A 25,963-nucleotide genomic window follows, 5' to 3' on the forward strand; every position below is an offset into this window, starting at 1 on the left:
CTGTGGCCTGCTTAGCTTTGCCAGTAAATTGATAAGTGTGTGTTGAAATACACGACTGGAATTAACATGTACAACTGTAGCGGCTTATTGCTCATTTTATAACCCAGTTCATAACAACTAGACTTCGATGCTTTTAATTAGCTTAGATTAAATACCGCAGTGGTACCGCCAGGGCAAGCAGATTGCTAAACAGTTACACAGATACTTTTTAAGAAATTGCTCTCATATACATAATGCTTGTACATACATATACTTATATGCATGCAAACTTTTGAGAGCACTTGTGTTTCCAAAACTACTGAGCCCACACATTCTTTTTATTCTGGACTTCTTTGTGGCCATGTCGTTGCTCTTGCAGCAGCACTGCACATCTAGACTTTGATGTGTTTTATGACACTTTTATCCATTAATTAACTTAATTAATTTTGCAATTAGTGAAGTTAATTAGTGGGTAAAAATGCTATCTAAAACTTCAAAGTGCGCATTTTAATCATAGTTTGTATTAAAAATAATTATCACAAGCTTTGTCACAGAGTCACAGAACCATAGAATGGTTAGGGTTGGAAAGGACCTTAAAGTCATCTAGTTCCATGGGCAGGGATGCCTCACACTTGACCATGTCTCCCAAGGCTCTGTCTAGCCTGGCCTTGAACACCACCAAGGATGGAGCATTCACAACTTCGTTGGGGAACCCATTCCAGTGCCTCACCACCCTCACAGTGAAGAACTTCCTCCTTATATCTAATCTGAACTTTCCCTGTTTCAGTTTGAACCCATTACCCCTTGTCCTGTCACTACAGTCCCTAATGAAGAGTCCCTCTCCGGCATCTATATAGGCCCCCTTCAGGTACTGGAAGGCTGCTATGAGGTATCCACGCAGCCTTCTCTTCTCCAGGCTGAACAAACTCATCTTTCTCAGCCTGTCTTCATATGGGAGGTGCTCCAGTCCCCTGATCATCCTCATGGCCCTTCTCTGAATTTGCTCCAACAGCTCAATGTCCCTCTTGTGTTGAGGACATCAGAACTGTACCCAGTACTCCAAGTGAGGTCTCACGAGAGCAGAGTAGAGGGGCAGGATCACCTCCTACCTGCTGGTCACGCTCCTTTTGATGCAGCTCAGGATACAGTTGGCTTTCTGGGCTGTGAGTGCACACTGCCGGCTCATGTTCAGTTTATCATCAGCCAACATCCCCAAGTCCTTCTCCACAGGGCTGCTCTGAATCTGTTCTCTGCCCAATCTGTAGCTGTGCCTGGGATTGCCCAAGCCCAGGTGTAGGACCTTGCAGTTGGCTTGGTTGAACTTCATAAGGTTGGCGTTGGCCACCTCTCAAGCATGTCAAGGTCCCTCTGGATGGCATTCCTTCCCTCCAGCATATCAACCGAACCACACAGCTTGGTGTCATCGACAAACGTGCTGAGGGTGCACTCAATCCCACTGTCCATGTCACTGACAAAGATGTTGAACAGGATCGGTCCCAACACCAACCCCTGAGGAATGCCAGTTGTCACTGGTTGCTCTCCAGCTGAACATTGAGCTGTTGACTGGAACTCTCTGCGTGCAGCCATCCAGCCGGTTCTTTATCCACCGAGTGGTCCATCTATCAAATTGATATTCCTCCAATTTAGAGATGAGGATGTCATGCAAGATGGTGTCAACTGTTTTGCAGAAGTACAGGTAGATGACATCAACTGCTTTGCCCCTGTCCATCAGTTCTATAGCTATATCACAGAAGGCCACCAAATTGGTCAGCCATGATTTTCTGCATGCTGGCTGTCATCAATCACCTTGTTTTTCATGTGCCTTGGCATGCTTTCCAGGAGAATCTACTCCAAGATTTTGCCAGGCACAGAGGTGAGACTGACTGGTCTGTAGTTCCCTGGGTCTTCCATTTTCCGCTTGCCCCGTTTTCTTCCTGTTGGGACGCAACACTCCTGAGCTTGAATTAGGTAATCCTTGAATCAGCATTCTTCAGCCCCTGGCCCTCTAAGGCTTTATTCCATGGAACTTTACTAAGCAGGTTCCTGAAGAGGCCAAAGTCTGCTCTCTTGAAGTCCAGGGCAGCGAGCTTGCTGCACGCTTTTCTAACTGTCCTGAGGATCTTGAACTCGATCATCTCATGATCACTACAGCCAAGGCTGCCCTGGAGCATCACATTCTCAACCAGCTCCTCCCTGTTGGTGAGCATGAGATCAAGCATGGTACCTCTCCTTGTCAGCTCCTTTATCACTTGCAAGAGGAAGTTGTCTTCCACACAATCAAGGAACCTCCTGGATTGCTGGTGCTGGGCTGTACTGTCTCTCCAGCAGATACCGGGGTGCTTGAAATCCCCCATGAAGACAAGGGCCTGCGAGCATGAGGCTGTTTGATTACCAAACTCAATCCAGTTAGCTCAGAAAGGGTCATGTGTTACTAAAACCATTGTCATTCTGTGTATTTCCTGCCTGGTTAGTAGCATTTTTCACTAACAGTCACTGAGAATTTGTCTTGTATCTGAAAATGCAGCTACAGGGAAAAGGCAGTGACTGAAACTGCAAAAACTGATGACAGTGTGGCTGAGTGGAAGTTGGATTTCAGCTTGTGTAAGTAGAGGAACAAGGTGGAAAGAGGGAAGATGAAAATACTAAAAGCTTGTCATGACCGGTAATATATGTGGGAACAATACTTGGCTACCTGCCCCCACTCCTTTGGTGAGCCATTTTGGAAGAGATGCACTCCAGGCTCTAGTGCCTGCCTGTGTCAACCTGGTCATGACCCACTGCATATATCTAAAGGGAAAGAGATGGTAAGGAAAATCTGCTTGCCTAAGTACAGGAAAAGGGGGGATGTTGCGAAATCAAAGAGCACAAAATCTGTGAGGCTGGAGTGGATACTGGGATGTAGTAATAGCAATAATACTAATGTAGTAATAATAACAAAAAGGCATAGTAGCAGTGTAGGTGTGGGTGACCTCAGGAGCACAAACACTATGCAAACACTCCATATGGTGTTTTTAAAGCAGCCCACAGCCTTTCACACCTTCTCCATCAGTTTAATAAGACTAATGTACCTGTGCCTACGGGTGTATGTAAATGAATGGTGGTCAGTTTTTTTTTTTGACAGATGGATATTGCAGAAGTGTTTGCTGTGCAGAGCTATTGGTTACAGGTTTTCTCTCTGGGCACATGGTCTCAGAGGGCTGTGCTGGACTGCCCCTTCCTCTCTCCTAGGTGTTTCTTGTGCTCTGTCACCTCTCTGCTTGGTTCTCTTACCTCATTCTGCATGTTACTCACCAGAGGGTGTTCTCTGTCTCATCCCTGGCATGTCAGAAGTCACAGCACTCATTTCTTGTATTTTTTTGGAGCCATGCCTGAGTCCAAGCTCTGGTGCTGGAATGTCCGTCTATAACATTGGCACCAGCCATCCAAGCAGCGTTACTGCCTTATCGTTTCCCTGCAATGCATATTGTATCCATTTTTATAGTTTCTTTTATACTTTCAACAGACTTTGTAACAGCAGTAATGTCATTCAGATAATTATACCATAATTGACCTTACTGTTGAGCATCCTTGGCTTTTACTGCAGTTTGCTTAATACTTCAGGACGGTCAATTATCTCATAATTCCCACTTTGCTGGGAATTATTGTTTTAATTATGACACTCCAAATACATCATTTTGGCATAATAGTGAGGGTACACTTGGGAACAGTCATGTTCATGAATGCTTTAAAGAGTTACCAGCTTTATCATGTGGGAGGGCTTTTCATCCTGTCTTTTCTAGTCATTACTATTAACACTGATTATCACTTAGTCTGCTTAGGCCAGGTCTTCATCTGCAGGAGCCAGCATATGGGGATTTGGGGTTTGCAGGATTTGAGAGCAGTTGGATGGCAGCCTGACCATATTGATTCCTTTTCTGCCATGTTACAGCTTGAGTCATCTATGTTAATGCAGATAACTTCCAGTGGAAGCTGGAGGTAAAATGGTGTGGGTTTGGGGGGTTTGGTTTGTGGTTTTTTTTTTTTTTTTTTTATCTTTTCCTAGCAGTTTGAAGCATGAATTATGCAAAATGTTATTGCTGAGGATTTTGGGGCTGCGTAAAAGGCTTGTATGGCCTTCTTTTATGTTTATTTGATTTGTGCCTTTGTGGCACTGGTGCTCCACCTGGAGCAGCACCCTGCCAATGTTGGAGGGAAAGCAGAGTAGTCCTTGTGGTGGGAGACCTTTTCAGTTCACACTGTGCTCAGCATTGCCCAGAAGAGAGGCTGAAGTATAGCATGCCATGCTTTGCAGCCTAGTGCAAGAGATACTGTGAGTCCAGCCCTAGAAACAAACTGTACCACTTTTTAAGCAAATTCTCTGAACAAGGCAGTATGCTCAGCCTTTCTATAAATGTGTATGTTCAGTTGGTTTTGTCAGCATTTTGCGGTGTATTTAACATGAATAAAAATGTTCTACCTAAGCAGAATATGAAAAAGTAGTACATTTCACTAAAACAGAAATTAAACATAACCTACTTTCCTGTGTCTGATCTAATTCTTATATGTGAGCAAACTCAAGTGTTGGTTAGTAGGAAAATGCTACTCTGTAGTAGATTAATGCATTTTATTGAAGAAAACAGCAGTGTGAAAAGACTTTATTTCTCTATAAATTTTAATAGTTGCTAAAATGAGGACTCTGGCCCATTAAGGTACAGCCTGCCAAGTCATAATGCTGAATCAGTTGGTTTCTTTAAGTAGTTATCCTATTGCAGCTTCTCAAAGGCAGCTGTTAGGAGAGCACCAATGTTTAAATCAAGGAACAGTGCAGAGTCTGACAACTAAACAGTGTGTTTCAATGGAGGTTTTCTTCCACAATCTGCAAATGTAAGGACCTCTCTTGAAGTACATAGACTTGCACATTCAGAAACCAAAGTGTGGGTGGATACAGGATTATATGTAAGGAATCTGACATCAGTGGAAACCATGAGGACATTGTTACATCCTGGTATTTCTCACTGAAGATAGATCTTTACAAGTGTTTATAGGCTGATAAGCTATTGCAAACGATAGTGGGAATCCAGTATGGGTAATAATGTTTTCCCTTGAAACTACTAGGTGTTATGTCCATAGGAAGATCTAGACAATAGCTCATTGCTATGTACATGACATATCTTTATTACTCAGCAAATAAATTTCATCTGTTGGCACCAGTACCAGAAATTCCGTGAAGTCAAAGATCCTTATGTGGCAGGTACATATATGTGTTGAAGGGAAAAGAAGCTAGTACTGCAGGGGTATTGATTGACTGCCTCCGTGCGAGGAAAGGGGTAGGACAGTTAAAAGTGAGAATGTTTAGTTCTGTAGTAATTGGCTCTTGGAGCAAAATAATGTTAGTCCTAATACACTGGCCAAATTTCAGTTTGGGAAATGAGATTCTGACTGCTGCCAGTAGATAAGTGTCTCCATTTTTCTGCTAATACCAGGTGAGATACCACAGAAAGATCTTTCCATATAGGTATCAGGTCTGATCCATCTTTGAAGCAATAAAACCATTAAGCAGTGTGCATATCCCCAACGTGGTACTCATCCTGTATATGCTAGTGATAATTAGCTACTTTATCATTCTAGTAGGGAGCTTTAATTTATTACTTTATTAAGCAGAGAAATCAAAGATTAAAATGGTATCTATAGCACATAGCTAACTAGATTGTGAAATATGAAACTATATGGTTTTGAATTTATGAAAATAAATATTTCTATTTAAATAAGTGCAGTAGTTTAATTCTTTAGACACAACTCTGATTTGTAGTTTACTGGTGATTATTTTTCTTAATTTTAAAGCAAATTACTTTCTGTAGGGTGAAGTTGAGAAATAATGAATTGAATTCATATTACAAGCTACTGCCTCCCAAATTATAAATGAATATAAATGTAATAGGAGCATACTATTAAAATCTTTTGCAAAATACTATGCTACATTGTTGCAGTAAACAAATATATTTTTCAAACCATCAGTTCATTTAATGTTGCATTTCTACTTAAGACTTCTGTGCCTACTGCCACTGCTCTCTTCTAATGTCTTAACATGTGTTGTCTCTTCAGAGCAAAAAAATAACAGTTAGTTTGTGTCATTTACTATAATTATTGATTAATGATCTGCTTTAAAGCTGAATCAGTGAATGTATTTGAAGATGTGTTTGCTGAGGATGGGAAATCCTTGTCTGCCTATTTTATACTGTCAGAGAGAAAGAGACAGGCCAGCAGACAAATGGGAAAGGCACAGGTTGTGTTCAGCACTAGTTTTGTTGTAAAATTTTTATTTCCACTCAGTGTTCTCAGAGGGTAATTAACAATTACCACTCAAGAAGATGGAAGGGTTTTGCAAACTCCACACTCATAAATCTGAGCTGCTGTTCACAAGACTTGGAAATTTTGGAAAAGTGCAGAGGAGGATCTGAGTGTCGCAGCTGGGAGAAATGTTCTCTCACATGATTTGGGCAACAATCACAGCTTAATTTGTGTGGTTCAGTGTTCTTAATGCTTTCCAGAAGTTTGTGGTGTAATAAGGAAAAGAACAACTTTGGTAGTAGCGATGGAACAGAAGTTGCACAATGTAAATGCTAATTTCTTGGTTTGCACTCCTGGTAATAGCTATAAAATAAACCTAGAGAGGTGTGTACTGAAAGCCCCAAAACCAATTTGCTGTGTTGTACAGTTTTATGCAGAATAATAGCTCTCTGTAGTGCATGGAGGAAAAACTCCAAACTCAATGCTCTGGATGAATGGGAGGTCTAAAATCTGTCAGTAATGACTTTTTTGGTTGGTGTTCCTCCCACACCCTTATATAAGGAGGTAGAAAGAAGGAAACTGCAGGGTTTCAACTGAGGATTACTTTCCTCTTCATTTCTGTCAGCTCCAATTCTGCAAAACGCCTGAACACATCCTTACTTATGTACATTCAAACATTGACTTCAGTGTGAGAGAATGTTTAGTGCATGCTTAAATGCTTTCTTGAACTAGGGCCAAAAGCTGCTGCTGCTGCTAAATCAATCCCAGAGGGAACTTTGCATCTTTCATTACTGCCTTCGTTGTATACCAAGGTACAGGCTCCACCAAAATCTGGAAATATGGTATGAGTTGATAAGTATTGCCTGCCTTGTTAAAAGGGAGTAGAGCAGAATTGTTGGATGACAGTGCATAAAACTTCATAATACGTCTGTTTCTCTCTTATATTGTGCATGAGCTCTTCAATGATGATTACTAAGTGAGGGCTGCAGAATAACCAGAGACTCACTGAGCCACTGTGTTGTGTTTCCATCTACTGCAGGCACAGCCTGTAATTGTAAAAGGTGACAAAATAAAATCAGCTTAGGTGTTTCCCTTTCTCTTTCCTGCTTTGAGACTGTTTAGAAAGAAGCTTCCTTCTTTCTTTGCTAAAAATCTTCGTTCAGATGTTTGCTAAAGTCTGACTTACCTGGAGTCGCTTTGTTCTTCTTGATTTACACTGGCAAATGTGCGCACATACACACCCAGCCTCTTCTGGGAGTATTGATTTAGCTCTGCATATTTGTAGAGGAAACAACCTAAAACCAGATCAATGTACAGTATTCATAAAATGGTCCAAAGTAGCTCTACATTCATCCCGGTGCCACCGGCAGATAGCAACTGTGATCCATTGGCTGATCGCCTTTATCTGTTCTTGCAATGCATTGTGCACTTTTAATACAAGACGCTTGCTGGGTAGCTATCACTTGATTAAAACCCAAAGTGCTATCTGTGAGAACAGCTCCAAATCATATTATCAGGTTAAGTTGTATTGAGGGATAGTGACAAATGAACCACTGTTTTGAGCGAGCATCCAATGATGTTTTCTTCCTCTCTTTCCTGACTGCAGAGCTCTTCGGTATCTCCCTCAGCCAGTTTCAGAACAGCAGAAAAGCACAGAAATTCAACAGATTATTCTACAGATAGTAAAAAACAGAAAACAGAAGAGAAGGAAATAGCAGCTCGTTATGTGAGTAAATTGTCTACATTGTGCATTGTCGAAATTAAGTAATTTCTGTAATTTCCTCTGTAATTTCACCTGATTCCTGCTGCATAACTACTTTTAGAAAGAAGCATCAAATTTTTAGCAGGTTCTTAGTGCCTCCCTCTTCACGTCTGTGCTATATTGAAGGTTTCAGTATGTAGGATTGATAGTGTTTTTAATAATACAAATACAGAGCACCTGGAAGGCATGCAACAAGAGGACCGAGCATTAGGCTGGGACTTGGTGTATCTGGACTGTAGCTTGGCTCTGGTTCTCAGTGCAATGCAATTTAGGATGAAGTTTTTAATCCTGTGTCCTTGTTCACTGTCGTGAAAACTGGGAATAACCTATGGCTACCTGTTAAGCAGAAGCACTGTAGGTGACTTAAATATTATAATTGTATTACCACATAAAGCTTGGTAAAAGTAAATGCTATGTTGCGTAGTTATGAACAGCCTTGCATTTCATTGGTTTATTTTTTCTTAGTACTTAAAATATGTTAGGATATTAAATAAATGTTTTTGACACATTGATTTGTCATTGCAGGACAGCGATGGTGAAAAGAGTGATGACAACTTGGTTGTTGATGTTTCCAATGAGGTATGCACAATGGTGTTTTTTCTACGTTACTGTGTTAGTGGTAGGGGTGTCTTCAGTGGTTTCTGTGCATATGGGGTATAAGAGTAAGATGACAGCCTTTGTCTCCATAAAGGAGCTTCAAATGCCTGAGAGAATTCAGTCAGGTCATCTTTCTTTAGAATGCAAATCAGATCTGTAACACTTACTTCTACAAAGGACCTTTTTGTTTCTTGTATGAACCAAAAGTCTGCTTGAGATATTTGAAGCCAGCCCAGCACAGCAGGTAGTAGGCAGCTTGTAAGGTTATCTGTGTTTTCTTTCACTCTGGCCATGGGTTCATTTGTGAACTTTATCAGATCTGCCAAGTGCCTCAAACCTTTACAATCTGTCACCTGACAAATTACATTTACTTGACAATTTCAATATCCATAGATTGGGCAGTGTTTTTCATGGTTAATGGCATCAAATTTTCAGACTCTCTTTAAAAAAAAAAAAGAAAATGTAAAGATGTTGATTGTCATTATCCATCTCGATTTCACAATTTTATCACCTAAATCAATTAAGAGTGGAAAGAAGATGTCAAGTTTTTATGACACAGGTTCATTCCAAAGTGAAAATTGCTCAAGACAAGCACTAGTGGCTAGTATGAAGTTTTTATACTAACCCACATTGCTGATGTTTAGGATCCTTCCTCTCCTCGGGGGAGCCCAGCACACTCTCCACGGGAGAATGGCTTGGACAAGACTCGACTGCTGAAGAAAGATGCACCAATTAGTCCGGCGTCTATTGCATCCTCCAGCAGTACTCCTTCCTCCAAATCCAAAGAACTTAGCCTTGTAAGTGCTTCAGAATGCTCCAGACCCATGATCATATGCCAAAACACATGTTTACTGAATTTCTGACTGGGTGTAATTTGGATTTCCACAGCTAACAGTAAAGCACTGTGAAGCATCAATTTAAAATCTGTTTTATTTGTCTCTTCACTGGAATTTAGTAACAGAGTAAGGAGAAAGTCCACAGCTTTTTGTTGGGATAGGAAGAGGTTATTTTCACTGGTGATGTAGGTAGATGATAGATGTGCTGTACTGAGAGATGTTTTTCTCCTCCCCCATATGAAATACCATCATTCTGAGAATAAATAAAAATACACAGGGGCTTCTTGAGCTGTTTTCCTGTGCTGTGGTTTATAGCAAATTCAGTTCCCTGCTTGGATGTGATTTGGTTGTTAGCTTTGTTTGAATTACCAGGCCATGTACAACAACAATAATTTCTATTTTCTGTCTAAAAAGTAATCTGTCATTTACAAGAATCTTCCTTGACTTGCATCTCAAATCACAATGAAAAAAAAAGAAAGCCAATTGCAAGTCAGGAGTGTTCTTTCCATTCCTTTTTGTGACCACGGTTAATCATCTTCCTGAGCTGCAAAGAGACTCCCTCTCTGTTCTTCACAGGTCAGAGTACATGATTATTTAAAGGAATAAAATAAATAAATAGAAAGCTTAAAGTGAATGTAGTGCTCAGAAAAGGTGATGGAATGACAGGTTCAGGCCCAGGAGTTGGTGGTTTGCCTGATGAACAAGCTTGTCACAAGAGCGGCACTGCATAGTTCCTGACTTTATACCCATCACTGTCTCCGTCCTGTGTTTCCAGCACCATGTTTGGGCATGAGTTGTTGGCCAGTTGTATGTGGGGTCTGCTCTTCTTGTCCACCCAGCAGCGGCCTCTCACAGAAACTCGTAATGGGAGCAGGTCCACTATGAGCAGAGTGAGACCATTGACAGACTTCACATATGCTGCGAGTGTAATTGTCAACAATGATTCTCAAGTCACTGACCTCATTCTGGATCATACAGGTGCTCCCGACGAGGAAAGCTGTGAAGGCTGTAGATAATTCTCAAAGCCATTCCATTATTTTCAGTGTCTCTGCAGCTTCTCTTCATTGACAAGGACTGTTGAAACCCAAATCCAAAAGCTAAATACCTCTAATCAGATGCATTCTGACTGTCCTCATTTCTCTTTCCAGCTGGTAGCTGAAAAAGTAAAATAACTTTTTTCTTTTTTTTGGTGATTAGAATGAGAAATCTACCACTCCTGTGTCTAAATCAAATACCCCAACTCCACGGACTGATGCCCCAACTCCTGGCAGCAATTCCACTCCCGGACTGAGGCCAGTGCCTGGCAAACCCCCAGGTGTGGACCCGCTAGGTTAGTCTCTGTATATTTTGATGGTGTGAAACACTGCCTATTTGTCCCTAGTTACACTGCCTTTAAACCTGCAGTGTGGGACAGTATATTACAGCTGCTTAAACTGGATGCAGAGCTGGTTCTTCAACACTTCAGTACAGTGCGTTTACCAAACTCGTGTTTCATTTCATGGGTCTGGGTTGGCTGTATGACTTCTCTCTTCTTTTCCCCCTCAATAGCTTCAGGTTTAAGGACACCTATGGCAGTGCCATGTCCTTATCCTACTCCATTTGGGATTGTGCCACATGCTGGTATGAACGGAGAGCTGACCAGCCCTGGAGCTGCATACGCCGGTCTGCACAATATTTCCCCTCAAATGAGTGCAGCAGCTGCAGCAGCAGCAGCAGCAGCTTATGGGAGATCTCCAGTGGTAAGTGTTTGGTGCTAGTGTGTTTGGTGTTGAGAGCAGCTTATAGTAAATGTAAGACCTGCAGGGTTAAATCTAGTTCAGTCTCTGTAATTTGGGGAGTGTGCTATGGAGAAGATGAATTAAACAGTCTTCATTTGGCTAACTCTGTTTTTAATACACCTTTTTGTTTTATATGGGAACAACTATAGGTTGGTTTTGATCCACATCATCACATGCGAGTCCCAGGCATCCCTCCCAATCTCACAGGCATCCCAGGAGGAAAACCGTGAGTATCAAGCATACAACTTCAAAAGTCAGTCATCTGTTGAAGTTGTGTTCCCTTGCCAGTTGGAATTCCCCCTAGCTACTGAAAACTGTTGTGTGAATAGAAATAAATCTAGCTATTTGGCAAGGACAGGAGAAACACTAATTAATCTTAAAGTTGCATTTGTAAATTTGCTTTGGAGACTAATAGCAGCTGACAAGAACTGGGTGATAGAGAGTAAAAGAGACAGAAAAAAATAAAAAAAAGAGCTGAACTTCGAGATATTACATGCTGAATCTGACTGGTTTGTCTTGTATGGAAGTGCAAACTGGAACTGGAACAGGATCTCAGCTTTCCATCTCTACTATATTCTGCTCCTCAGTTTAAAAAAATTATTTCTTTGTTCACAAAATCCTTGCAAGTTACTTGCAAACTTATCAGCTGCTATAAGCAGCAGTGTGCAGAGAAAGGAACACGGTAATGTTTTGTTTGATTGAAAGTACTGAAAAGAATTATTGTATCATAATGTTCAGATTCATCCTTGATGGAGCTGACCATAGAGTGACCTGCTCTAACAGGCACTGTTTGTTGTTAAGCCTCAGGAAAAGAATTACACAGATAGGAAGAACTCTGTGCTCACATCTTTCTTGAATTAGAGAAGGGAAAAAATAAAACAGCTATGCAAACCATATTGATCCAGATTTTATGTAAGGGTCCTCCAGTTTGACACTTATGGGAAACTGTGACTGGTTAATAGTGGTTAAGAGTTTTAAGAGTTTCAAGGGCAGGGGATGTTTATGCCACTCCTTCTTTCGCTTTTGTATGTATGGATATGATTGTGGAGGAGTGGCTGGGGGGTAGTCACATGCTTGCATGCATATGAATAAATGCATATACTTACCTGTCAGTGAGGTTGCAGATGCTCAAGGTAAATAACATACTGTGGTGACAAGCAATTGGTCCTAGCACCTGTAACTCCTCTTGTACATATGTGTCGTGGTTTAAGGAGAAAAATGACTGCTACTGCTGAACCCAGGACAATGTATCACACAAATGTTAAACCATGTCCAGCTCTCTTGCACATCACACGCTGGTCACCACCCCAAGTTGACTTTTTTGCTAGTTGCCACACCCTTTAGGTGGCTGCATAAACCAAGTACAGAAATCAATGTACAGCAGTTTCCAGACAATCTGTTTGCATTAAAATCCTGTGGGGCACAGGCCTTCATCCTGTATGTGCAGCAGGCATATAGAATGTTTGCTGGGTTCAAGTTCATCCTTGGTGGTGTTGGTTGCCTGAGAGGAAGGGTGTCCAGTTCTACCAGACTTAGCAGTGGTCTGAGAAACAGCAATACCAGGGTGCGGAGATCTCCCTGCTCACATCTCACTTGTGTTAGAGAGAGGGAGAATAAAACATCAGGCAAACTGAAGTAAAAACAATTCAATTCTGGTGTATTTCCAAGGTTTTTGAATGTTGTTGATGTATTGATGACTGCTTTAAAGGTGTAACTGTAACTGCCATTTCTCTGCCATAGGCCTGAAATCTTTAAGATCTGTGGTTGTTTTAGCATAATTGCATTGATTTTTCTTCATCTTAAGTGCGGTGCTTTTCACAGCTATTGTCCAGCAAAAGGGTTTTTTGCTTTCTCATTTATTCTTTCTTTTCCCTTAGAGCAGAAATTGTGTAAATTCTCCACACTGTTGATGTCTGTTGAAATGCAGCAGGCAGTGTGCGGCACATCAGGAATCTTGGACCCTCATAATACTCCTCTCACTTTAGAGATATTGTGAAGCACTAAGAATTGTACAATATGTAAATAGAAAAGGTAGCTAACATGAAGAAAAAAGTGCCTGCCAGATGTTTATAGTATCAGATATTTAGAGGACTTCAAATAAGCAACATAAGGTGTTAGTTGTCAGAGTGAAAAAAACAAAAACAAAAATAAAACCCACTCAAAAAACACTCAACCACCACAAAATCAAGCTAAGAAACACAGCAGTTTAATCATATGTGCTGGTATGGCGTAATGAATAGAGTCAAAATAATGTCATCACAGATCACTTCATATCTATGCTTTGTTTGTGTAATTGTTAAATATGTTCCCTGTGTACTTTATAAGCATGCTAAAAATCATTTTGGCTAATAAAAGTACCATACACTCAGTGCTCAACATGGCTCTGCAGAGAATGACTGCATACAGAAATCAGAAAAGATGATAATGAAGTTCCACTTGTTTTGTTAGGGATTTCAGGAGACCATCAGCTGCTTCTTTTCAGTACCTTGTGGTGATAATTGAACCCTAATTCTACTCATAGAGGCGGTTTGCTGCTTCTGACAACCACAGAAATGTCCTACCCTTTCCTGAATGTGTTTAATGTCAAAAAATGGACAATGATAATACAATCTGTCACTCAGACCTGCCAGAACAAGAACCAGCGTAGGATGAGAAGAGTGTGTAAAGCTCTGGGAATAGGGCAGAAAGGTGGAAATGCATTTGCCTTTTGTCCTGCTGAAAATTATTGTTCTAGTGTTAATGAATCTTAAATAACAAATTCAGTAGTTGAGTACTAAATACTGCTTTCTTCAGTGACTTAGAAGTAACAATTAGGGAAGTGAATACCTAAGTATTCTCTTAAAATGATTTTTTTTTTTTTGTGAGCTTTTCTCATCCCACCATTGTGACAATGGACTTTTCATCAGTACTATGATGATTTTTTAGGTCTAAGGAAATTAAAGCCTTCTGTTAATCATACCTTGCTATGTGTAGGTGAACCCTCTTACGAAGTTTGTGCTCTTGCAGTAGATGTGATGTGTCAGGTAGCATCTCAGAATAAGGCAATTTCATAACCTAACTGTTCTCCCTGGAAAATATTTTGAGATGAATCTGTTGATAGGTTATTCACAGGTGGCATAACTGGCAGTCACACAACACCTTCTTTCTCAGTAAGAGCCCTAGTTCTGGCAAGAGGAATAGGATTTGTAGCTATTGTGTTAGGTACACATGAACATACAAAAAAATATATATATATGGAAAAAAAAGAAAAGACAGCAACTCCAAAGTGGGGAAAAAAACCAGTGCATTTTTGCTGGTCTGTTATGTCAGATGTCAGCAACTGTGCCTTGAGGACTTAACTTCTTGACAGTGGAGGTTTCACTGCACCCTTAGGTACAGTGCTGAGCAGTTTGGCTTGAGGAGCGTGGGACCTGTGGTGAGTTTGGGCCACCTTGGCAGCACACACAGCTGCAAGTGTGCACATTAGAGTCAGTAATGGAGAAACCAAATGATCCCTGGCACTCTGCTATCTGCATTGTTCTGCAGTGGCCGGCCAACTCTTTCTGTCTTCCAAGGCACCCTGACCTGACCTTCTTTCCCTGAAATGCATGCCCTAAGTTTACGAGTAGCATCGTGTATCCTCATGCATGCCTGAAATCATCATTGCATGAGTTCTTAAAGCTCATTTGATTGGTAGATGGTACTTGACTTTGCCCATTAAAAGAAGAGTACCTAAGTTTTTTGATGGTCCTGTTATAGATAAATGAATTATTTCTTATTTACATTCTTAAAAATATTGCAAAAGGAGCTGAGTGCACAATCTGAATGCCTGCAGTGGAAATACACCTTTAATTCTGTTTTCTTAAATAGGCTTGAACTAAAACGTCCTAAATCACCCCCTCTCTTTCTTCTACCCTCAGAGCATACTCATTTCATGTAAGTGCGGATGGTCAGATGCAGCCAGTTCCTTTTCCTCCTGATGCCCTCATTGGTCCAGGAATCCCTCGCCATGCCCGTCAGATCAACACTCTGAACCACGGGGAAGTTGTGTGTGCAGTTACCATCAGCAACCCCACGAGACACGTGTATACAGGTGGGAAAGGGTGTGTCAAAGTCTGGGACATCAGCCACCCTGGCAACAAGAGCCCTGTCTCCCAGCTGGACTGCCTGGTAGGTGAACAACAGCATGACAGTGGGAGAATATAGCAGGTTGTGTTAGGATAAAAATGCTACCATTAAGGTGCAAAAACCATTGGCTACCTGAGTGCTCTCATTGGTATCAAAACTTGGTATTTAATTTGTAATTTTTTTTCTTTTAGAACCAAATTTGAAATATGTTCCTTGTCATACTTCTGGGTTTCCCCCTACCTTCAGTGAATCAAAACATCTTTAATGGCCTAAAAGTGAATTGGTAGGGGGAAAGATGAAAGACAGAACAGCAAATATTATTTATAACTTTGACGTTTGTTGGCAGTCCTAAAGCTTGACATCCTATCATGCAAAAGATTGCTGTCTTGCAGCTATATTCTTCAAGAGTATTTGAAGATAATGTCATGTATTTCGTGTCTGCGTATGTGTGTGAATGCATTGCCCTGTCTTAATGTGACAATTAAAAATATCCCTGAGTGTTATTGACAAATTATTTGAATGTGCTAACAAGATGAACCATTGTTAACAGCTTTTCTGATGTTATTTACCAGTTCTTGGTAAGTTGCTGCTTCTTGTTACAGAGGCAGTAAAATGAAAACCGTGCAGCATGTGTAGACATATAATGAATTGCTACACAAGTTGCTACACAAATGAAGAAAATTGCCCAAATATTTTCCTCTGACATCTAGATGGTGGCAGCAAGTCTCACTGGAGCAGAGTGGGAGAGTGTGCAGGGAATTTGGTACTCTCCCATGCCGAGAGGTTAATGTGCTGAAATAAACAGAGTATGAAAATACAACATTCTACACAAGCTATCTTGAATTGTTTTGGACTGGGTTCAGGTCTTTGCATTTTGATGCTAATTAAGATTAAATATCTTTCACTGCTGAATTTTGTAGATCAAGTTTAAGTACTTCCCTAATGTCATGTAATTTTCTGGTATTAATATACTTTATCATTGTCATAAGTATAAATGGCTCATTAAAACCAGGAGGGAATACAATACTTTTATGGATTTCTGCTCTCATGTTAATGCTGTTTTCCTTTCCTCATGAGTAATCTCTTGATGGCTTCTGTCTCCACAGAACAGAGATAACTACATCCGCTCCTGCAGATTGCTCCCTGACGGCCGCACCCTGATTGTTGGTGGGGAAGCCAGCACGTTATCCATTTGGGATCTGGCAGCTCCAACTCCTCGTATCAAAGCAGAGCTGACATCTTCTGCTCCGGCTTGTTATGCCCTAGCTATCAGCCCCGATTCCAAGGTCTGCTTCTCTTGCTGTAGCGATGGGAACATTGCAGTGTGGGATCTGCATAACCAGACTTTAGTAAGGTAGGTCGGCAGAACTGGATCATCAGGTAGTAAAGAATTAATTAGACACAGCTTTATGTGCTCTTCTGCGTATGTATGCTATTTTCTTCATGGTGTCTGCATAGCTGCTTCCAGTATTTCATTGCTAGGCAATAGCCATGGTAATACCTTGACAAAAGTCTATATAATTTTTTACAGGTTTTGAGAGTTTCATAATTCCAGGCCTGTTGAGCAGCCCATAACTGTAACTTCCTAAGATCATCTGGTGTTGACACTGCTGTACGTTCTTTGAACAGATGGTTTTCTTTGTCTCCATGCAATACACTGTGCTCACACTCCAATCTCTTTAATCAGTTCTTCAGCAAATGTGTCTCCGGTAAAGATGTATGTAAATTACTGCATTGCAAACTTAGCATCTTAGGAGTATGGGTTGCTGCTTAATACTAAAGTACAGTAAGCTAGGAGCCAGTCATACAAAGCTTCACTGTACACTGCAATACATATGTTGTTTTATGTAATATATCAGTACTGCATATAAAGGCAGACTTTTACTCCCTGATGTACCAATTTATACCCATGCTCTTTTTTTTCCAGCTTTATTGGTTGCCAAAGTATTCTTCTTAAACTCAGTTAATTTTGTGATCATGCTACATTCCTTTGAGGGGAGTGAAGTATTTTCAGTGAAATAGTGGGTATCGCACATTCAGCAGCAAAGATCCCTAGAGCATCTGACTTGTAAAGCATGCTTTTTAAAATCAAATTAGTGCTTGGCTGTCTGGCCTGATTGTGTCATCAATTCATCACAAAACTCATATGGTCATCCCAGAGTTTTATTAATCTCAGATTGCTATTGGAATCTACTGTTGATGTTGTCTTTAATAGCTGTCTGTCAGGGACTGAACTAAAAAGGAGATATTTTGTATACATGATCAGAACTGACTTTTTGCAGTGTGAGAATGTATGTGTCTTGTTCCTATGTTTTCAGGCAATTTCAGGGCCACACAGATGGAGCGAGCTGTATTGACATTTCTAATGATGGCACCAAACTGTGGACAGGGGGCTTGGACAATACAGTCAGATCCTGGGATCTCAGAGAAGGAAGGCAGTTACAGCAGCATGACTTCACATCACAGGTTCAATCTTAGAAGCTTTGGAATGTTAAGAAAAATCTGTCATGGTTTTCTAAAAAAAAAGCACTTTTAGGTTTTATATTTTTTTATATATTTATTTTACTTTATTTTATTTCATTTTCAGCAAAAACAGACTCAAAGAGAACTCCAAAGAATTTTTCACTTAGTCTCACACTTTTTCTTTCATTTCAGTGTGGCAGCTAAACATCTTTCTAGATTATGACTATTTGACAGATTAGTTCTTCTCCAGTGAGAGTAATGGAGAATCTTTTTATAAAAGAATTGCCAGATTAAAGTGTTCCTATGTGCAATGTGTTCCCATTTCTATATGTTCTTGTTCAAAAATATTTTACAAAAATATTTTTTGATGCTGTCAAGCTAGGACATTAACTTTGGTATCTTAATTCAGTGCGTTACTGTTACAGTTTTAATTGAGCTTTGTTTACATGAACTAATTTATCTTGATTATTATAGTAATTGGATTATCATGGTTTTAAAACCGTCGTAGACCAAAGTATGACTTTGTTCAGTGTTAACAGTGTAGCCAGAGTTGGTTTTGATATCTGAAGCTCATTCCTCTATTTATTGAAGCATGTGCTGTGCTTATTCCAGATCTTCTCACTGGGCTATTGTCCCACTGGTGAGTGGTTGGCAGTAGGAATGGAGAACAGTAACGTTGAGGTGCTGCATGTTACTAAGCCGGACAAGTATCAGCTGCATCTTCATGAGAGTTGTGTGTTGTCACTCAAATTTGCTCACTGTGGTAAGCAAATCTTTCTATGACAGTGCTTCCCCTCCTGAGAAATTCCTTCAAGATTACCTTTAAATGAAAGTAAGGCTATAATTAAAAGTTAGATCTTTAAGTATTAAAATGATTTTAAAAATTCTATGTGACTGCTTTTTTGTGTGAGCTGCTTATATTGCGATTGAATATTATAGTGCAGATAAATATGTGACTGTCCTTTGGATATGTGTGAATGTATTGTTTTTTATGATTAATCTGTTTCCTGAGGTGCATTCCTTGAAAACAAAATGCAGCAATAACATTTAAACAATCTGTTGCAGGCAAATGGTTTGTAAGCACTGGAAAGGATAATCTTCTTAATGCCTGGAGGACACCTTATGGAGCCAGTATATTCCAGGTAATAATCTCCTAAAAGCTATTTTCCACATACATTACAGTGCAGTAGAGCTGCACATCTCAGGGTCTGTCATCAACTTAAGGAGGTTTTAAATGGAAATTCTTGGCTAATTACTATACTCCTTTAAGATTTTGTCTGTAATTAAAGAGAGATGTACTCTTGTCCTTTCTAACATTTGAGTAACCTAGCTCTTACAATAAAGTGGCCTGTTAATACATAATTGTTTTTAATACCCTTCTTTCTCACCTTGTAGTGCATATTGCTGTAATATAGTGCCCAAGTAATGTCATTAGGTGAACATTCCTAATGCCCAAAAATCAAGTTAAAACAGTGAGAGACATACTCAACATGTATTTTTTTTGGATGAGATGTGTAAAGTCAGTGGATTGGGCAGTCAGACTTCTAAGCAAAAGACTGTATCCTTATGGAGGAGCCCTGTGGCGTGTAACTGGAAGTTGTAACCTTTTTATTGTCTTCAGTACTAATATTAACGGCATTTCAGTGTGTGCCATTAAACAAAAGTGGGATTTTTGGCATGACATTTTCTTTCACCTACAGATACCTCTAGGGTGGGTATTTTTTAATTACCTAACTGGTGTTCAGGTTTAAATGGTCAGATCTCACCTGTTGTGCTACCTGCCATGTCTTTTGCTTTCAGAACAGTACAGTTTGCCTTGAATGGGAATGCTGAGGTCTGGTATTATTTAGTGGAGGCTATTCAGCTCTGGAGCCACCTCGCACAGAAAGCCCAAATCATCCTAACAAAAACACATCTTCCTTAAAAGTGATGTTAAAACTCCAGTGTAGTTTTCTTAGTGAGGGGTAGAGAAAGAAACTTCCTGTGCAGTGCAGCAGAGGTTTCTTGGCAAAAGCTTACCATGATTGGGAAGTGTTTAGCTCTTGTGGTGACAGATAGAGAACATGGACACATGTTATGTGAAGAAAACATGCACTGAAACAGCAGGTATAAAGTGACCAGAACGTATACGTCATCTCAGAAAACACAGGAAAGACTTGAGAGGCAAAGCTACTGTATCTTGTTGTATTCTGTCTCCCATTCACTTGCTGTACACTGTTGTGCATACTATTCCACCATAATATCTTTTCATATTTGCATCATCCCTGATAATGTAAATTCCTTCGTGCAAGGCACAAAGACTTGTAAGTTGGGGAAATAGTGAGAGGAGGTACAGTTACTTCTGTGAAGTCTTTTTGTCTTGTGCCTGTGGGTGAGCAGGGCTTTGTAGTGCTACTCCATAATGATTTCTGGTTTACAATAAGAAAAGGAAGGAAGAACCGGAAGAATATGGCTTTTCATTTTTTATGCAAAAGCTAATGTATAAAATATTAATAAATGCTCATTACTTATAAAGGGTATAGAAAGGACTGCTTCCTTTTCTTTTGATTGATAGGTTATCTCTAGGTTCATAACATTTGCTTCCCTTTCTGCTGCTGTTTTTTGTTGCCATAGAGCTTTAGGTACAACAAGTTTGGAGAAACAGTCTTGTAGCAAAAGCTGCCGCTATGGTACTGATATTTAAATAAGCTTTTGGTGTATTCCCTCTCTATAAACTCTTCCAATTAACCTTCAAGCCCTTCTGGATTGAAGGATTGGAAAGCTGTATTTTTTATTCTTTTTTTCTTCTTTTTTTTCTTTCTTGTAGTCCAAAGAATCCTCATCTGTGCTTAGCTGTGATATCTCTGTGGATGACAAATACATTGTCACTGGCTCTGGAGACAAGAAAGCTACAGTCTACGAAGTTATTTATTAGAGACAAATCTGAATACAGACAGAACTCCTTCTCCTAGCACTTTGCTGTATATTCCGTTTTTTTTCTTTCTCAACTGAGAATTTAAATGCTCATCCATCACAGTTGTGAAATTTATTTTACCTTCTTAACTTGCTGTTGATTTGTGAATGCTCATTAAGAACTTGTGATACCAAATGGTCAGATATCTATTTGGAAGAAGATGGAATAAGCATACTTAACAGTGAACCTGACTCTTTAATTATGTATTATAGCTGTAATGTATTTATTTTCTTTAAAAAGGCTTTCTAACAATGAACTGACTAAATAAAGCTGTCTGTCCCGGCTTTAGTTTGAAAGGTGCATTGTATACTTTGTGGTTTTGCAGGTGAATAAATTGGGGATCTTGGAGAAGGATGTTCAGGAGATAGCTAAAATTACACTAAATAAGACTTGCAGTTTCTATTTAAAAAAATAAACTTTGTTATATTTTTTAGTCCTGTTCTTGGATGAGACTTCTAAGTGTTACTACAGTATAATTATTTCGTGGGAAGATGCTGTATCTTAACTATTTTAGACAGTCTTGGAAACCTAGGAAATTGCAAACTGTAGCCAGTGATCTACATGACTGTAATGAATGGCAAATTCAGTTCACATCTAAATTAAATTCACTTTAAGTAAGAATGTGCTAATTTATATATTTACAATGTTAATAGAGCATCTTGTGTACAGATTTGTTCTCAATGATTTTCTGTTGATAAACATAAAGCATTTTGGTGTCAAGCTAGGTTTTTTAATATAAACACCTCTCTTTGTTATATTGTAGAGAGTACAGTAAGTTGCCTCAAAGAATCACCTTTGTTACTTCTGGAAACTTTTGCAATGTTTCCTTGAAAATGGGGATATGTGTCTTTGGGCAATTTTTCAATTACAAGAGATTATGAAAATATTTGATATGTTCTTTGGAAACTGCACTGAAATAAGAATGGATGCCTACCAATATACAAACTACAAAAGCAATGACCTCCTAGGTAGGATTTACAAGAGTACTCATTCCGAAATTCAAAATGGAATGGATTCTCACTGGGATAAGGACTTGCTTTGTTTGCCAGCAGTCCAATCCAAGTCTTGATTGGATGTCCCTAAAATGGACACAGACTGAGCCATTGTGCCAGAGACAACATGTTATCTTTTTATGTTGTTGTTGTTGCTGTTAAACTATGATCTGTGACTTTTTTTTTTTTTTTTTTTGAATGCTTTAAAAAAAAATCTTTTAAGTCTGTGGATCTGCTGATGTACAGTGCCTTTGCTGCTATGGATCAAAATCAAAAGACCCGTGTAGATAAATCTTATTGTATAAGTAGAAAATTACTTAATTTCATACTAGAAATGGATTGATGCTGCAAGTTAAAATGGACTGTTCATTGAAGTTCCAAATGTGGTAGCAAAAAATGGTGTCTTAAGTGCTTAGTGTTTGATGTCATTAACAGTTTCGTAATACTCAACATTGTAGAAAGATTTTGATACTAAACTGTGTCATTGTACATAGTTCTAATGCATTGTATTGGCCACCAGTACTTCTATAATGGTAGACTATTGTTTGTGCATTCAGACTTTTAAGCATTAAACATAAGTAACTTCTAAGATTTATTTTTCGTTTGGTTTTATTTTCCTCCTCCCTCATTGTTTCTGGATGGGGTAATCTCAGTTACGTTTGCAGTATGCTGTCTGTAAGAATAACAGGCATGCAGTTGTAGAGCGTACTGCTACAGATACTTCATGGTGGTGTCACTGAGAGATAATGTAGAATTTCACAAAATTTCTCCAACTTAGAAAAATCAATGAATCTGTAGTTTTCCAAGTCACCTGACCTCAGTGATTCTGAACTCTTGGAGGTATTGGCCACAAGGCTTTGGCTACATCGCCTGTGAGTTTGCCACCTCCTGTTTATAAAGTTTCCCTTCTGGTACAAAACTTTACGTTATCCAGTACCTGGGAGAGAGAGTGACACTGGAGATGACTCCTGCTCTTGTTCCTGCTGAAGTATGCAGAGTTCCGAAGGATATGTGGAGTGGTGTTGCACTGCAGTATCACTCCTGGGTTTCCCCATCCAGAGCTAAAACCTGTTCATGCCTGTGAAAAGCTTGTCTTGACTACAGTTGATTTTAGGTATAAATTGAACCTAATTTCCATTGAGTTAAAACATAGGTTAAAGTGAACTATGAGAAATGAATTTATACATTATTGGGTGTTAGAGGTGGGAGTTGTGCTGTTTGTAACAGGAGAAATGAAAACGGAAAAAATCCAGGGGAAAATTAAATTTTAAATCTTTATCACATAACCCGTTTCTGAAAAGTGACATCGTGCATGCTGGAAATTCCAGTCATAAATCATAGAATAGTTAGGGTTGGAAAGGACCTTAAGATCATTTAGTTCCAACACCCCTGCCCTGTGCAGGAATGCCTCACTGTAGATCGTGTCGGCCACAGCTCTGGCCAACCTGGTCTTGTACACTACCAGAGATGGAGCATTTACCACTTCTTTGGGCAACCCATTCCAGTGCCTCACCACCCTCTCAGTAAAGAATTTCTTCCTTATATCCAATCTAAACTTCCCCTGTTTAAGTTTGAACCTGTTGCCCCTTTTCCTATCACTACAGTCCCTAGTGAAGAGTCCCTCCCCAGCATCCTTGTAGGCCCCCTTCAGATACTGGAAGGCTGCTATGAGGTCTCCACGCAGCCTTCTCTTCTCCAGGCTGAACAGCCCCAACTTTCTCAGCCTGTCTTCATATAGGAGGTGCTCCAGTCCCCTATCATCCTTGTAGCCCTCCTCTGGACTTGTTCCAACAGTTCCATGTCCTTTTTATATTGAGGACACCAGAACTGCACACAATACTCCAAGTGAGGTCTCACAAGAGCAGAGCAGGATCACTTCCTTCGACCTGCTGGTCACGCTCCTTTTGATGCAGCCCAGGATACAGTTGGCTTTCTGGGCTGCGAGCGCACACTGAAGCTGGCTTATGTTCAGTTTCTTACCAGCTGACACCCCCAAGTCCTTCTCTGCAGGGCTTCTCTGAATCTCTTCTCTGCCCAGTCTGTAGCTGTGCCTGGGATTGCCCCAACCCAGGTGTAGGACCTTGCTTGGTTGAACTTCGTAAGGTTGGCACTGGCCACCTCTCAAGCATGTCAGGGTCCCTCTGGATGGCATTCCTCTCCTCCAGTGTATCAACCAAACCACACAGCTTGGTGTCATCAGCAAACTTGCTGAGGGCGCACTCAATCCCACTGTCCATGTCACCGACAAAGATGTTTAACAAGTTTGGTCTCAACACCAACCTTGTTCAGCATGTTTGTCAGCAATATGAACAGTAGGATTGAGTGCCTGTTCTGCTGTGCAGTGCCAGCCTGTGGTGACTGCTGGTACCTGAAGCCAGGCCCAGAAATTTTTATGCTCAAAAAGTGAAAAACAAGGCTTAAGATGATGAGGTCATTTGCCTGTACTGTGAGTGACCAGGGAATTCTTGTTTATAGAGTGTAGAGGCATGTTTCTCTCATAGCTACCAGTTTCCTTAGAGTGAACTGTGAAGAGTTTTCCAGATAGCCTCCAGAATAATATAAGTTTTCATTCATATTGAGGTTATGTGCTAGTTAGTACAATAATGCTTCATAAAGGTAAACATGGTACAGATGCTTTCTGTTAATTGTAACTCTTGTCTGAAGAAATCTAATTTACTTGTTATAAATATTATATTGGAGACACCTTTTATTTCCAAAGACATTCAAAATTTAAAAGGCTAGGGTGTACTCCATTTACTAACAAAGGAGAAACCACCTACTTAATGTTTGCAGAGGATGTTATATTTTTATGTATTAGTTCAGGTGTAAGTGATTACTTAGAATCCCTAAGATAAAGCCTTCGTTTAGAAAGAATGAAACATTGCATTTGTACCTGAGCTAGTTTTGACAGCAAAGTAATATACTTTTAAAGCAGGCTGCCATATATCTCCTTATTAATGTTTATATTGACGGCTTGTAAACAATCTAGGAATTAAATGCTTTAATCCAGGATTACTGCAGTTAAATGTGTGATCATCATAATGTTTTCCCCTTCAGTGTTCACTGCAAGTGGGAGACGGTACAGAGCTACTTTATGATTTTCAGTTACGCAGGCATAGGGTCACCTTTCTTTTTCATTCTTCTGTTTCTTGTCACTGCGGAGCACAATTTTATGCAAAAAGGTTTCTTACAGATAGTTTTTATGCCACAAACATGTGGCCAGCATACTCCCTGTTCAAGGTATGACGATTGCTTTCTCTGCATGCTTTTTCCGTCTCTCAAATGTTTAGTGCAACAATACATCAAGAAAGCCATTTCTCTCTAATCTTTCTGACTGGCCACTCTAGACATGCTTAAACTAAACACTCAACATCAAAATAGTAATTTCTAAAAATGCACAATTTTAAATTACATTTCTCCTGCTTGTTCTTAGCTGGAAGTGATTTTTCTCCTTTTTTTTTTTTAACCTACTCATTTACATTAAAAAAAAAAAGTATTTTACCAGTTGTGACTTTCCTCTATGAGGGATTTTTAAGTCTGTACTGGAGTAGTTCACATTGGATTTTGTGCTTGTTTTCACTCTGGTGTTCGAAACACGTAGGAAATTCCTTCTTCCTGAAATGTTGATGGGTGTGTAAGAGAAACGGGAAGGAAGCTATGCAAGTCTACATATGTCTGGAGTATCTTCTACAGAAATACAGGCCAGATCCTTTGCACAAACAAGCTCTTCTGTGCTGAAGACAATAATGCTCCTATAGCTTACACAGCTGAATATCTAGCTGAAAATACAGCTAATGCTATAGGCATAGAGGACCCAATCAACCCGTTTAGATTGGAGTTTTCTTGTTTTTTTAACAGTCTGGTCCTTTGAGCCTGTTCTGATTTCTTACTAGCATATTTATTTGTGATCATCCCTATGAAATCCTAGTGTGACTAACTTATACTCAAGGATTTATGCTCTGAAAGAATGAAAAGGAAAAAAAAATTGAATAAAATATGCTCAAGTTTTTGTATGTGCAGGAGTCAGGAAATTCAAAGCAGTAGCTTGGGCTGCAACTGTTTCTCATTTGCATTGAATATACTGCATCTTTGTGGCAGCAAATTAGCACTGAATACAGCAATACAAAAATATGCTTTAGAACATCAAGTATAGCTACTGAGAAGAATGTTGCTTTGAATTTTTCATAGCCAGTGCATCCTGAAGAGCTCCGCCAAAGAACTAAATTCTT

General features: G+C 39.8%; 1 protein-coding gene across 10 annotated transcripts in view; it reads left to right on the top strand.

Moving 5' to 3' along the window:
- The window catches only part of LOC308231623 (transducin-like enhancer protein 4), a 100,768-nt gene extending 78,618 nt beyond the window's left edge, over positions 1 to 22,150 (top strand). For 7 of the 10 annotated variants that reach the window (XM_080637253.1, XM_080637255.1, XM_080637256.1 and 4 more), the window contains 12 exons: positions 7,853 to 7,972; positions 8,534 to 8,587; positions 9,250 to 9,402; positions 10,639 to 10,771; positions 10,990 to 11,180; positions 11,369 to 11,445; positions 15,119 to 15,368; positions 16,433 to 16,680; positions 17,645 to 17,792; positions 18,402 to 18,552; positions 18,855 to 18,931; positions 20,596 to 22,150. In XM_080637253.1, the coding sequence (XP_080493379.1) occupies positions 7,853 to 7,972; positions 8,534 to 8,587; positions 9,250 to 9,402; positions 10,639 to 10,771; positions 10,990 to 11,180; positions 11,369 to 11,445; positions 15,119 to 15,368; positions 16,433 to 16,680; positions 17,645 to 17,792; positions 18,402 to 18,552; positions 18,855 to 18,931; positions 20,596 to 20,703 (1,710 nt within the window). In that variant the 3' untranslated portion in view covers positions 20,704 to 22,150. The remainder of the gene's footprint in view (positions 1 to 7,852; positions 7,973 to 8,533; positions 8,588 to 9,249; positions 9,403 to 10,638; positions 10,772 to 10,989; positions 11,181 to 11,368; positions 11,446 to 15,118; positions 15,369 to 16,432; positions 16,681 to 17,644; positions 17,793 to 18,401; positions 18,553 to 18,854; positions 18,932 to 20,595) is intronic. The other 3 variants (XM_080637261.1, XM_080637254.1, XM_080637262.1) reach the window with 2 other exon arrangements.
- The last annotated feature ends 3,813 nt before the right edge of the window (positions 22,151 to 25,963 follow it).

This window comes from Psittacula echo (assembly GCF_963264785.1).
Source record: "Psittacula echo genome assembly, chromosome: Z".
Taxonomy (NCBI): domain Eukaryota; kingdom Metazoa; phylum Chordata; class Aves; order Psittaciformes; family Psittacidae; genus Psittacula; species Psittacula echo.